The sequence below is a fragment of the Haliotis cracherodii genome, unplaced genomic scaffold, assembly GCF_022045235.1.
Source record: "Haliotis cracherodii isolate W230 unplaced genomic scaffold, xgHalCrac1.p SCAF_19, whole genome shotgun sequence".
Classification (NCBI taxonomy): domain Eukaryota; kingdom Metazoa; phylum Mollusca; class Gastropoda; order Lepetellida; family Haliotidae; genus Haliotis; species Haliotis cracherodii.
This window is the reverse complement of record NW_027266274.1, coordinates 2,286,804-2,302,179: the sequence shown is the minus strand read 5'-3', so window position 1 is coordinate 2,302,179 and position 15,376 is coordinate 2,286,804. Positions and strand designations below refer to the sequence as shown.

The following is a 15,376-nucleotide window of genomic DNA, read 5'->3' as shown; positions in this document are numbered from 1 at the left end:
TTCACTTGAACACTGGGTAAAGCAATACCAGCGTATCAATATACCGCGGGTGGCGAACTTCTTTATACAACGTGCCCCATGTGTAAACACTTATCCACAGAAACATGTTTTCCCGCTAATGGACATTGAAACCTTTCCTCGGTTGTAAATGCAGTTTTTGCACAGATAACTGTTCTACTAGATTTCTACATTGTCTCAGAAACAATTACCCAATACAATGACAGTTAAGGCATGGTGATAGTGTCTTGCATGGTGATATTGTCTTTAATCCTGATTTATTTACTAATGAATATAAACGTAGATCAAGACTTCCGATGTGGCAACTCATGCGGAAACTCATGGTATTTGAGAGAATGTCTATACGTTAAATTGTCCAGGACTGATTTGATGATTCTCTATTGTTAATCATGAAGGATACATGATATGCGACTGGTGACTTACTGCTGGTTTGTAATGTAAAGCTTCCTAACCATGTCAACGAAAACATCTTACTGGGCGTAGGTCAAGAGTGAGTGAGTATGGTTTTACGCCGCTTTTAGTAACATTCCAGCAATTTCATGTCGGAAGACACCAGAAATGGGCTTCACACATTGTACCCATGAGGGGAATCGAACCCGTGATGAGCGAACGCTTTAACCAGTAGGCTACACCACCGCCTCACATATTTCAAGAAAACAAAACTGTCAGAGTGAGAATTGTTAATAGAGATTATTATACGAGCATGTGTGTCATACTGAATTTACGAAATGATTGTCAGAATCTTTTATTTCTTTTATTTCCCGAGCGAGAGAAAGCAAAGCGATTTGGATTCGTGTGACTATATTTTGTTTGGTTTACTAAAGTCTTTGTAAATGTCTCTTGCTTTCATGCGATTCATACCGTTCTGCCGTGTAGTTGTAAAAGTGAATGACGTCTCGAGATTTGATTTTATTCTCCAGTCAAAAGGAATAAAACGAGGCCAACCTTGTACGAGACAAGTTTAACGTACGGATTTAATATCTTACACCTGTATCTTCACAACGTGGGTAATACAATATTTTAAAGTCTGTTGGTATGACGCGGACAGGGATCGACCAACCGACCTTCCGATCTCCGGTCACACACTCTACCCCAATATCGACCTGCAGTGACAGCGGTTGTAGTTATGTATTCTGCACTTGTATAAGTCCTACCCAGTCAATGCACTCACCGACCCTGATCTTCATGTTCCCTCCAGTGGATGGGTCCTTCAGGTCCCACATGGAGTCCAGCATCCCTAGGGCCATGTCACAGATCTGCAGTCCGTGGTACTTGGTCACAGTAGGCGCTCCCGACACCACCATGTAGGCGTCGCCGATCGTCTCAACCTGTGGTCATATCAGAGAGGAGAACACATTCATCTACCATGCTGCCACCTTAAGCTTCTTTTGTTCATAGACAATCAAGTTACGTAATACGCAGAAGTATATGATGCCACATAGGACGGACGTTTACCTGCATTATAACAAGTCCAAATAGCAGACCGAGGTGATGATTGAATACATAATGTTAGTATCCATTATTAATTGCAAATAAATGTAAGTGCATGATGTTTAACGTCGAGAAAAGAAACAGATCATGGCGGCATTTCGATATTCGAGTCAAGACAAATAACTGTTATTTAACGCCACATTATTCCAGTTACAATCTCATTAAAATCAGATCTTAGTTCTCTCTACCACTAAACAAAGATCTGAGGACATCCCATTACATCAGACCGACCTTGCGCAAACTTTGACCGACTAATGGAATGACTGACAAGAAGTCGACATTAGCCAATCACAAGGCAGCTTTCTCGTGCTTTACGGCACTAATTTCAAATTGGAGACTTCGCTTCGAAACATATTTTGACAAATTCTCGATTAAAAATTTGAAACCTGAACAAAAGAACATTCTGGATGGTCTAGATTGTATGGATTCAGTCGTTAAGCCCTTAGCTATCGTTCGGAATACCCCGTGTTAAAATTTTCGAGGTTGCATGATCAGAAATCACATTCCGACTGTCACTTTCATGATCGGGTAAGCGGCAGTCTGATTGGTCGGATGAAAGGTCGTTCTGCCGTGACCCCTAATGGGATGTCCTCGGTAGCGAGAACTAAGATCCTATTTCAATGAGATAGCCCAAGTTATATTAGAAAGCTTTTCGAGTCTGCGACTGTAAGCACGATCAACATTATTCGGCCTCAATCGAGCGTCATGGCGCCGAGTCCTACATAACAAGCGTAGGATACTGGAGGTCACACTCCTCCCGCAAAAACCATTGGGCGTAAAATGTTGGCTCAAAAATAGAAAATAATCATGTTGTAGTGAAAGGTAAAGAAATGCAGATCACTATGAAATATCTTTGTTCGTTTTTTGCTTTTTGCTTTGTGACCGAACACAATGTCCAGGGTTTGAACCTGTACACGAATCACAAAAACTAACATACCGTTTAAACCATCTTGGGAATATTAGTCTGTGTTTGTCCCTGTGATGCTTTCAGAAATTACCTTGTAAACTCTGTGTTCTTCACTCAATTTATCAAATTTTGTGTACATGGCGTTGAGCATGGAGACAACCTCCATGGGTGTAATCTGGCTGCAGATGGTGGTGAACCCAACCACGTCGCTGAACAGGATTGTTACATTGTCGAAAACCTGAAAAATGAGCACTTTACTTATTCATGGTCATTTCTTCCGGTCGTTGAGAACAGTAAGTACGTGATAGTTTGGCTCGTCACATATACACTAGGGTATCAGAACACACCCCGTAGTACTGGTTGATAGGGATATCTATCTCTAATACATATCAGGCCATCCTCTGTTGTCACATAGATTACCCCATACCATATCATAAGAGCTAACTGAGAACTCACACAAGCCCTGACTTAGATGTGGTTTCATACACACTGAGATCTCAAGGGTACTAAGAGCTCAGATTACACGTGTTGGCTGAGAACACAATTCGCACGTGTTGAACAATATTTTAGTGTACAATTTATCACCGAAACACACTTCACACGATCCGCAAGCTGTCACCTTGCATGTGCTGTCTGACAGCTTACCTCACATGAACTGAGTGAAATCCATTTCACAAGTACTGACCGAGAACTCACCTCACACGTTCAGAAACCTAACCCCGTACGCCCTTACAAATGACTTCAAACATAATAAGATCTCAACTTCCATGAACTGAGAACTCACCTCACACGTACTGAGAACTCATCTTACATGTACTGAGAACTCACCTTACGTGTGCTGAGAACTCACCTAACATGTGCTGAGAACTCACCTAACATGTGCTGAGAACTCACATTACTTGTACTGAGAACTCATCTCACCTGTACTGTTGAACTCATCTCACACGTGTTGACTGATGCCCATGTTGTGTGTCCTGCCAGATGGCGGTAATATATAGTGTTCTTTTCCTTGTCTAATAAAGCAGTTTCAGTGCAGCAGATTGTGCGGGTGAAGGTGATCTAGAGCCAGCTTGAGCTCAGGGACTGTTTTGTCCCGCCTTGTCACGCCAGTTGATTCATACATGTACTGAGAACTCATCTCACATGTACTGTTGAACTCATCTCACATGTACTGAGATCTCACCTTACATGTACTGACTGAGAACTCACCTCACACGTGTTGACTGATGGCTCACCCTTCCTCAGTCTGTCAGCAACAGGTTTTGGTATCATTTGGTACAGCAATGCATCTGTTCTCTTCATCTCAGCATCTAACTTCAGCATGCTCTCCTCCAAGAGCCGGCTCTTCTCTTGTTCCTGAATTAAAAACATCGACGATACTTTCACAGTCAAACTCTAAACGGTAAACAGAAACAATCTCAATCGAAACCCACAACTTTATTTTGATGCCCATGTTGTGTGTCCTACCAGATGGCGGTAAGATATAGTGTTCTTTTCCTTGTCTAATAAAGCAGTTTTAGTGTTGCAGATTGTGCGGGTGAAGGTGTTACCTGATCTAGAGCCAGCTTGAGCTCTGCGGACTGTTGTGTCCCCGCCAGTACTAGGTCCCTGCTGGAGTCGTGCATGCTGAGATCATTGATGTACAGACCAACGTTAAACATATCGTCCAGACTGTCCATGCTGTAACATAACGATCAGGGCGTCATAGCGGTAACATTGTGCGAAAGCGTACCTGCAGAAATGTGAAGTCATGACAATAATAGTCACATAGAGTTTAACAACACAGTTTCTTTATGTCATAGTGTGTGAGGAAACATTCTTAGACGTAAGACGTATCTGTGACTATAAAGCACAACTGCTTAATGCACAATGTACACAACTGCTTTGTACTAAGGTACTGTTGTCACTGTCCGTTCCACATGTCTTCTCTCTGCAAAGTATGTACAATGTATGTGGTGTGGCGTGGTGTGGTGTGGTGTGGTGTGGTGGGCCTAAATATTGAAGTTTTCATCCAGTCCGGATCGGAATTCTGTAAACACTGTTTATAGACCATATTTGGGATCATTCCTGCACAAACACCTTACAGTGCTTTTAGAGGAGTAGAACATGTAATAGCACTGGTTAAACTTGGGTACGTGAAGGTCAACGGTCGCACAAAACGTATCATATGTTATTGCATATACTGGCTACATATCAACTTGGGTAATGACACAAGCGGAAATGGTTGCAAACGGTGAAAAACTGACATTGTCGATATGGCCGGCCATGCTCAATGACTGGTAATTAGACATTGTGTGTTACAGACAGACAGACAGACAGCCAGCCGACATGACTGACAATATGTGCACTGGGACTGTACAAGACGCGGGACTAAGTTGCTTGTCGCCAGCCCTGCCACACAATTGAAGTACATGTAACTGCGGAATGAAGGCTTACATAGGTGTGCCCAGGAACATGATGCAATCCCATTCACACATGTACATCATCTGGCCCTTCAGATGGAGACAGTGAGAACCCTCGTCCAAAGACTTCTGGTCTGCAAGAGAGGCAGTGTATTGATGATATATTAACAGATAATCATGAGTAATTAAGTAATTAGGGACCGACCATTTGATGTTTGGGGGGAAGATATTTCCAGATATTTTTAATTAAAGTATTTTTTTCTAAAAAAACACATTTCAACAATTTCATTTTTGTGGCCTACAATTTCTCCTTTTTTTTCAAGTATGTATGCACATTCCTCCTCTGTATCGAAACGCATCATGAGTAGATGAGGACATTGTTTACTCCAAGGTGTATTTGTACATTGTAGGTTCCACCTCTTTACCTAAATCTTTCTTCTCATCTTCGGTGATAATGGAGCTATCGTCTGCGCTGTCGCAGTTGCTGCCTTGTGTTCGTCTTCTCACAGATTTGAGGGAAATCAGCTCAAATACGTTGTTCGTGTGCGCCATGATCTATAACAAAATCTGACTTTGGTATTCACGTTTCAGTGAGCGAGTACTTCATGACGTTCTGTATACTAGTATGTCATGTTGGTGGTTGAAAAAGTCAAGGAAAAACATAAGAAGTAAAACCTAAAGATCCACATGAGAAAGCGGTACGATTTGTAATGTTTTCTTCCGTTTTTTTGCGCATATAGTCCCACTCAAGCGACGTCGCGCAGGGGCGGACTTAGAAGGAGGTGCGGTGCGCACCCACCCCCTCCTCTAAACATGAATGAGTAAATGGAGCACTTTATTAAGTTGTAATCAAACAGATGTTTTAATCTTACTTTGTTTGAAAACTACGTAAAAGAGGATAAGAACAGTGTCCGTCGGAATACTGATCTACGTACAACCCTTACCAGACCTAACTTTAACAGTGGAACCTGCACTTGTTGCCCTGAGTACTGTGTTAGCAGCAATATCATGATGGCAGTAGATGAACTTTCAAGACATGGTAAGAACTTGCACAAGGCACACGTGAGTGCAGCCACGTGTGACTGGCAACAACTTAACAACGCGTGTGGGTCCGACGTTCATTAATGTACAATTTGCATACTCGTATATGCAAGGGGCCTATGTATGGTTCCTGTAGGAAGTGACAACGTGGTGACGATGGTTGCGGTATACTCAGTTTTACTTCATACATGTAGATATATACATACAGAAGACACTATGTGCCAGGTCAGCACATGGTGGTAGTGGTTGTTGTCTAGGTGCCCCGGAGCACCCAGCCTAACCCTAGCTAGGCTAAGGGTAAGACCTTTCTTTTTTTCCTTTCTCCTCTCTGGACCAAGGCTTATATAGCCAAGGTCACCTGACATTTAGTCAGTAATAAATATAAATGTAAACAATAAATCATCAGTGACATACTTGCACATCCTGTTCAGGATGGCAGACGGTCGATGTACACAAAAATGGGGATTTACAAATAGGATTAGCATCTAATAAATAACAGCAATTAAGTGTTTCAAGGCATATAGATGTCATGGCTCCAGGGTAATGAGCCTTTGCAATCAAATGTTCTTCAGACAATGGATGTCGTAAATCAGTCGCTATGACAACTTCCCTCCGTTACGTGAAGCTTGGACCCCAAGCTTACATGAGTCCAAATTGATGTGTGAACTTTTTCACCAAGGAAAACAACCATGCAAATGTGATCAAAATCAGTTATATGAAATCCTTATGCAACAAATATATCTATGCAATGACGGTATGAAAGTGATCATCTAGCCAATTTGAATAAGTGCCAGTTTGAAAACTAACTATGTGATCTTTGTAATGTGCAATTTCACTACACGGTAATTTGCGCTTTGCGCAGATTCAATAAATACATCACTGAAGGTTCTTTGAATTCAGGAGTCTGGCTTGGCGGTGCGACTCAGTACCGAATAATGATAATGATTAATGTCATAAAAAGTACAAATTAAACATATCAGCAAATATTTCGCATAAAGAAATTTGAAACCAGGAGTCTAGCTTTACCGCGAGACTCAAACGGTACTTGTGGGTACTATTGCCCTTTTAAGTACAATGGGTGCTCTTCCCGTGTCTTTGACGGAGCTTGCCCAGATATTGTGGGTGCGATGCCCAAGAAGAAAAAAGAATCCTTAATTCCGACATCAAAACTCTGAAATGCTGAATACTCCTTTGCTGTTAACTACTTAATACTGACATACAATAAACATACGTGGGGCTGGCTCCCCAAAGAATATCCCTAATCTGAATTCAAAGTCCTAGACAATACATTCAATTTTGTACCAAACTGTACACATTAATACCTTGTAACAAACAACAAATTTTGTCATATAGATTTTTGAAATTACGAGTCGAGCTTTAAGGTGTGACTCGATAACCCTACAGCTCAGGTTTGTCTGGGCCCTAGCTGTATCTATATGTCTGGCGTGGCCTGGAGACATTTCAAAGATTCCCTACACAATAACTTTAAAGATCTAGCATGACTAAAGATGTAAAATTGGAGTATATTGCACATACACAAAACTGAATTTTGGAAAGACACATTTTGGCATTAATATACTGGCTTTGATTAAACATACCTGGTTGCACTATTCAACAGTCACACAATATATATCCTTGATTTGAGTCCATGTAAGTAAACACACATTAGTAAGTCCCGATGAGATATCTTGTACACAGTGTCCATCTTGTAGGTGCCCGTGAGGCGGTTTCTGTATTTATGCAGGGTCTGCATGAAGATGGCTGAGGTCGGGTCTCTGTGGGATAGGCGTGTATACTTCTTTTCTTAGGTCATGTGCAGGAACGACTTCTTGAAGGGGAAGTCTTAGCAGTGTTGCTAAGATATTCCAGCAGGGAAGGTTTGGGATCGGATAACTTGTTCTTGATCGGAGAGGTTCTTGTTCTTTCTTCAATCTTGTTACAGGCCGTTTCTTCGTTCTTGGTGATTGGCCTCCAGGAAGGTAGTATATCCTTTTAATAAGAGACTGTCACTTCCTACAGTTTTGGGAACCATATGCCATGCTGCAAAGAGGTACAGGAAAGGACAGACTAAGAAGTCTGTCATACCCGATAGCTCCACCAAATTAACAACGCGTGTGGGTCCGACGTTGATTAATGTACAATTTGCATACTCGTATATGCAAGGGGCCCACGTATGGTTCCTGTAGGAAGTGACAACTTGGTGACGATGGTTGCGGTATACTCAGTTTTACTTCATACATGTAGATATATACATACAGAAGACACTATGTGCCAGGTCAGCACATGGTGGTAGTGGTTGTTGTCTAGGTGCCCCGGAGCACCCAGCCTAACCCTAGCTAGGCTAAGGGTAAGACCTTTCTTTTTTTCCTTTCTCCTCTCTGGACCAAGGCTTATAGAGCCAAGGTCACCTGACATTTAGTAAGTAATAAATATAAATGTAAACAGTAAATCATCAGTGACATACTTGCACATCCTGTTCAGGATGGCAGACGGTCGATGTACACAAAAATGGGGATTAACAAATAGGATTAGCATCTAATAAATAACAGCAATTAAGTGTTTCAAGGCATATAGATGTCATGGCTCCAGGGTAATGAGCCTTTGCAATCAAATGTTCTTCAGACAATGGATGTCGTAAATCAGTCGCTATGACAAACTCACTACAACCCACAGCCTTAAGGTATCAACGTAGCAATGTCAAAGAGAACCATCCAGTGGTGTCATAAAGTATATATGCCAGCCAAATGTTACTACGTTTGGTTCATTATGGCATTCAAAACAAAATGGAATTCATAATAAATCAAGTCATGTTTAATTGTGGTTTCAATAAAATCTGTGTTTGTTTATAACGATGTAACTTAGGGATAGTTCCCTTTGGTATTTTGGTTCAAATCATTATTACATAACAAGCCACTATGAACCAAACATGTATAATATAGACTACCAGTGTAAATAATCCCCTTTCTCAAACATTCACAAAGAGTTATGTACAAAACATCTAAGGTTTTCAGATGTGACAAGATACTTTTGAAAGTTACTTCTTTCGGGCCTCAAAGTTTGAAATGGCCGATATCTCAAAATGATGTGACTGTGGTTTGGATCTAGATGGTGTCATGGTATCTATTTATGACCTACATTCTGCACAGGAGCTTGTTATTGGTCAGTTTGTGTAACATACGATGCTGGGGCAGTGTCAGTAAAGAAACGTCTCTAATACTGTACCGGGCCGTATATTACAACTGTCTAACGAGTTCCTGTGCACGCCTTGCATCAAGAGTTGACGTACAACGGTAAATGGGAACACTCTGAAACCACCATCCCTGCACTCTTCTGGTAAAGCTGTGGATTTTGCTGGATTTTTTTAATGAAAATGTGCACCCCTCTCTCCCAGCCAAAAAAACTGTATCCGCACCTCGGGCTTCACTGATTGTAACCATGTGGGGATCAGTCGAATATGACATACACTGTACACTGTACACTACCAATACTCTGTACACTGTACACTAGTCACTGTACACTATACATTATACACAACCAATACACACTATACACTATACACAGTACACTACACACTACAGACTCATCACTACACACTATACACTATACACAGTACACTACACACTACAGACTCATCACTATACACTATACACAGTACACTACACACTACAGACTCATCACTATACACTATACACAGTACACTACACACTACAGACTCATCACTATACACTATACACAGTACACTACACACTACAGACTCATCACTACACACTATACACTATACACTATACACAGTACATTACACACTACAGACTCATCACTATACACTATACACAGTACACAACACACTACAGACTCATCACTATACACTATACACAGTACACTACACACTACAGACTCATCACTATACACTATACACAGTACACTACACACTACAGACTCATCACTACACACTATACACAGTACACTACACACTACAGACTCATCACTATACACTATACACTATACACAGTACACTACACACTACAGACTCATCACTACACACTACATACTATACACTATACACAGTACATTACACACTACAGACTCATCACTACACACTATACACTATACACAGTACACTACACACTACAGACTCATCACTACACACTACATACTATACACTATACACAGTACACTACACACTACAGACTCATCACTACACACTATACACTATACACTATACACTGCAATGCATTTATTTAGCGTCAAACATACATGTTTACCACTTCATTGCTGGCACTCTATATACAAGGATCAACATTGCACCAGACATTGTACAGTAAACACCTGCCAAAGACACATACACTATCGACTCAACCGTACTTGATACAAGGATCAACATTGCACCAGACATTGTACAGTCAACACCTGCCAAAGGCACACACACTATCGACTCAACCGTACTTGATACAAGGGTCAACAAATGCCACGTTTCCCTGCCTGACGCATTTCTCATGTTAATGGTTGAATGTCAAGCAAAGGTATTTAAAGTAATCTTATAATCTCTAACTGGCCGATAATTGAGCTACAATGCAAGTCGAGGCGTCGGTTACATCAGTACTAGCGAATGTAATTGTCCCATCAAATAGAATGTGTGACATCTTATTGCAAATCGATTCATGTAATCCCCTACTAGATACGTTACTTTAGGGTTCCACTGGTTGTTATGTTTCAGAGTTAGGTGTATTAAAGGCACCTAACTGATTTTATATGCCATTTATCTCTAGAACCTACAGATGTACAATGCTGAGTTTCGCTCCACAACTACAAGACGAGGCTGAACGGTGAAGGCACATATTGCTTGTATATTGTCTGTCACCATGGAGAACAACTGTTTATTGCCTCATTTGTTGTCGGAAACTCTCAATTTGATAACCATTTGTTCCGTAATGTCTAAATGTAGATTCAGTCGAACTCATCAACCATATATGAGTGCCGAAGGTTTAGCTTCGTCTGTGAGGGCTAGCCCAGCACATCAGCCGACATGTGAAATTTTGTGGACCCAATAATTATTACAACGTTAGTTATTCATATCAGGGTGAGGTATACATATCAGGTTGAGGTATACCCTTGGGTAAGGTATACATATCTAGGTAAAGTATACATATCTAGGTGAGGTATACATATCTAGGTGAAACATACATATCTAGGTGAGGTATACATATCTATGCGAGGTATACATATGTAGGTGAGGTATACATATCTAGGTGAGGTTTACCCCTGGGTAAGGTATACATATCAGGGTGAGGTATACCCCTGGGTAAGGTATACATATCTAGGTGAGGTATACATATCTAAGTGAAGTATACATGTCTAGGTGAGGTATACACATCAGGGTGAGGTATACATATCTAGGTGAGGTATACATATCTAGGTGAGGTATACATATCTGGGTGAGGTATACATATCAGGGTGAGGTTTACATATCTAGGTGAGGTTTACATATCTAAGTGAAGTATACATATCTGGGTGAGGTATGCATATCAGGGTGAGGTATACATATCTAGGTGAGGTTTACATATCTAAGTGAAGTATACATATCTAGGTGAGGTATACATATCTAGGTAAGGTATACACATCTAGGTGAGGTATACATATCTAAGTGAAGTATACATGTCTAGGTGAGGTATACACATCAGGGTGAGGTATACATATCTAGGTGAGGTTTACATATCTAGGTGAGGTATACATATCTAGGTGAGGTATACATATCTGGGTGAGGTATACATATCTAGGTGAGGTTTACATATCTAAGTGAAGTATACATATCTGGGTGAGGTATACATATCAGGGTGAGGTATACATACCTAGACGAGGTATGAATAGAACAAGGGGAGGGTTATACTTATCTGGGTGAGGTACAAATATCTAGGTGAGATATACATATCTAGGTGAGGTACACATATCAAGGTCAGGTATCAAGATCTTGGTGAGGTATATATATCAGGGTGAGTTATAGATATTTAGGGGAGGTATGCACAGCAGAGTGAGCTATACATATTTAGGTGAGGAATACATATCAAGGTAAGGTATACATATCAGGCTGAGGTTTACACAGTATGGTGAGATATACATATCACAGTGAGGTATACACACCTAAGTGTGGTTTACATTGTTTTGAAGAACTGAAAGTGTTTTTGATTCGGTAAGATTGATAACGATCTGATAACATAAACAACCGATAGTGAAATGACAATAATTTAGAGATTGAGAAACATTATTTCTCATGCATTTGTATGGTCATTAAGTATAACGGTACTTACGCTTTGCCACGTGAAGTCCACTAGTGGCCGCCGAAGACCAAAGACTGCAGTCAGGCACTTCCCGACCACTACTCTCATGACCGCTCCTAGGCCAGATCCAGTACTACGAATACCCATGTTACGCCCGAACACAATGTGGAAGGGGAACAGTTCAAACAGAACTTCAGATCGTAGCGGGATGTTGTCCACGATGTTGTCATCTGTAGATTTTAGCAACTCACGATATGCAGTGTTGTCAAAGATGAGTCTAAAAATAACATGTACTCTGTTTTGTACAATTTCTTCCGATATAACATATATTTCCACCTTTGTGTTGTAGAATACCTTCCCCACCTGCCTGATCTGCCCCTTCACGTAGTGCAAGAAGCCCTTCCTCCTGCTGCGGTAGTGAAGGGTCAGGCCAGACTTGTTCTCGTTCTCACAGAAGAAGGACGGGGGCTTCAGTTTAGAGTAACTGAATCTCAAATACTCGTGTAGATTATCTAAGCCGTTTAGAAAATCTCTCATATGTCGTCCTAGAACTTTGAGAATCCTGTCATAGCCATACTGGCCCACGAAGGACACAAAAGTAACACCAAACGAATCCATGAGAGAATCTACCGATTCACCAGTGATTTCTGAAGCGATACGGGCTATAGTTGGGATGAGGTTTTCACTATAGATGTCGTGTGTGGCGAAACTAGACTGGGTGAAGTCCCCCCTGTGCCTGATCTCCGTCCACACAGCCTCGCCGTACTCCTGACGCAGGAACTCCACTATAGACTCCAGCAACAACCCGTACATGATGGGGTAGGAGCGTCACACCACCAGAGGGGCCTTGGTCGACGAGTTCTTTAGGCGTGAACAAGATCAGCCATTGGTTCAGCAGTTGGTCCTTGTCGGTGTTATTGTGTTGAAGTCTTCAACTGGGGCACATAACTTTGCTTGATTGATACAAGCTTGGCTCGACGTGATTATGTCGCTAACATTGATTTGCGCTTTTGATTTCCGTGAAGTAAGGAGGGCCCTAAGATATCGATTGCAGCAGCTGTCCTCTAGAGACTCCTGAAAAAGAGAATTGGTCATCTGAGTGTGCAGTACTGTGACCCTACATGGACTTACATCAGCCAGATATCGCACATGTTGTGGTAACCCAATGATAGGATTTAATCTGTGCTACGTTTAACCACACAACTGAAATGTCGGTTACTTCCTGTTACCATAAACCTTCGCTATAAAAAAGATAAATCAAACACGAATCAATATCAAATAATGTAATATTTTACATGACCCATATCCTGGCGTGCATGGATAGTGTGCCCAGAAATGTCAGGACAGACTGCACGGTCACATTGACTGCCTCACAACATTCAACTGATGTCGTCTGGAAGTAAATCACATTTTAGAAAGTATATTTCTATACCTGTACTTGTTCTTATTTTATAAGCAATTTTAAAAGGACATTGATATCGTAAAAATCAGGGTTAGAAGTGGTCTTCAGCAACCAATACTTATCTTATGAGGCAACGAACGGGATCGGGTGGTCAGACTCGCTGACTGGGTTGATGCATGTCATCGTATCCCAGTTGCGTAGATCGATGCTCATGATGTCAAGCACTGGATTAAGTCTAGTGCAGACTCGATCAATTACGGACCGACGTCGTGTAGCTGGAATATTGCTGCGTACGCCGGTAAACAACAAACAAACAAATCAAAGGGACCTTGGCCGCGTGTCACGCTGAGGGATGAAGCAGATGTAAAATCTCGGCGCCTAGCCGATAACCGAAGACGAAACTTCGTCAAAACATTAAAAATTGATACCCTTCATCCCTGTTCAAATGTGAACCAACGGATTGGGTATAGTGTACTGCATGCACAGTAAGCAGATGTTAGACATCTCAGTGGAGAATGGCAGATACAACACCTTATTTGCTCAAGTTCTTCTTGGTGTTCGGTATATATGGAACACGTGTTGTGAAATATATGGCACAGTGTTAATGGCAGTGGGATATCATAGTGTTGGTGAATCAACAGCACGCTGTGTGGAGTACATACACTGACCTGTGAGTGTGTGGGTGTATCAACAGCTCGCTATGTGGATTACATACACTGACCTGTGACTGTGCTGATGTATCAACAGCTCGCTATGTGGAGTACATACACTTACCTGTGACTGTGTGGGTGTATCAACAGCTCGCTGTGTGGAGTACATACACTTACATTTCACTAGTGTTCGGTATATATGGAACACGAGTTCTGAAATATATGGCACAGTGTTAATGGCAGTGGGATATCATAGTGTTGGTGAATCAACAGCACGCTGTAGAGAGTACATACACTGACCTCTGACTGTGTGGGTGTATCAACAGCACGCTGTGTGGAGTACATACACTGACCTGTGACTGTGACGGTGTATCAACAGCACGTTGTATATAGTACATACACTGACCTGTGACTGTTCGGATGTATCAACAGCACGCTGTGTGGAGTACATACACTGACCTGTGACTGTGTGGGTGTATCAACAGCTCGCTGTGTGGAGTACATACACTGACCTCTGACTGTTCGGATGTATCAACAGCTCGCTGTGTGGAGTACATACACTGACCTCTGACTGTGTGGGTGTATCAACAGCACGCTGTGTGGAGTACATACACTGACCTGTGACTGTGTGGGTGTATCAACAGCACGCTGTGTGGAGTACATACACTGACCTGTGACTGTGTGGGTGTATCAACAGCAAGGTGTATAGAGTACATACACTGACCTCTGACTGTGTGGGTGTATCAACAGCACGCTGTGTGGAGTACATACACTGACCTGTGACTGTGTGGGTGTATCAACAGCTCGCTGTGTGGAGTACATACACTGACCTCTGACTGTGTGGGTGTATCAACAGCAAGGTGTATAGAGTACATACACTGACCTCTGACTGTGTGGGTGTATCAACAGCACGCTGTGTGGAGTACATACACTGACCTGTGACTGTGTGGGTGTATCAACAGCAAGGTGTATAGAGTACACACACTGACCTGTGACTGTGTGGGTGTATCAACAGCACGCTGTGTGGAGTACATACACTGACCTGTGACTGTGTGGGTGTATCAACAGCAAGGTGTATAGAGTACATACACTGACCTCTGACTGTGTGGGTGTATCAACAGCACGCTGTGTGGAGTACATACACTGACCTGTGACTGTGTGGGTGTATCAACAGCACGCTGTAGAGAGTACAT

General features: G+C 41.8%; 1 protein-coding gene across 3 annotated transcripts in view; it reads right to left on the bottom strand.

The window, feature by feature from the left end:
- LOC139466661 (soluble guanylate cyclase 88E-like) overlaps positions 1 to 15,376 on the bottom strand; it is a 52,981-nt gene that overhangs the window by 7,528 nt on the left and 30,077 nt on the right. For all 3 annotated transcript variants that reach the window (XM_071248256.1, XM_071248255.1, XM_071248257.1), the window contains 7 exons: positions 12,162 to 13,205; positions 5,244 to 5,373; positions 4,853 to 4,952; positions 3,967 to 4,096; positions 3,626 to 3,772; positions 2,508 to 2,654; positions 1,190 to 1,346 (listed from right to left, as the gene is read on the bottom strand). In XM_071248256.1, the coding sequence (XP_071104357.1) occupies positions 1,190 to 1,346; positions 2,508 to 2,654; positions 3,626 to 3,772; positions 3,967 to 4,096; positions 4,853 to 4,952; positions 5,244 to 5,373; positions 12,162 to 12,944 (1,594 nt within the window). In that variant the 5' untranslated portion in view covers positions 12,945 to 13,205. The remainder of the gene's footprint in view (positions 1 to 1,189; positions 1,347 to 2,507; positions 2,655 to 3,625; positions 3,773 to 3,966; positions 4,097 to 4,852; positions 4,953 to 5,243; positions 5,374 to 12,161; positions 13,206 to 15,376) is intronic.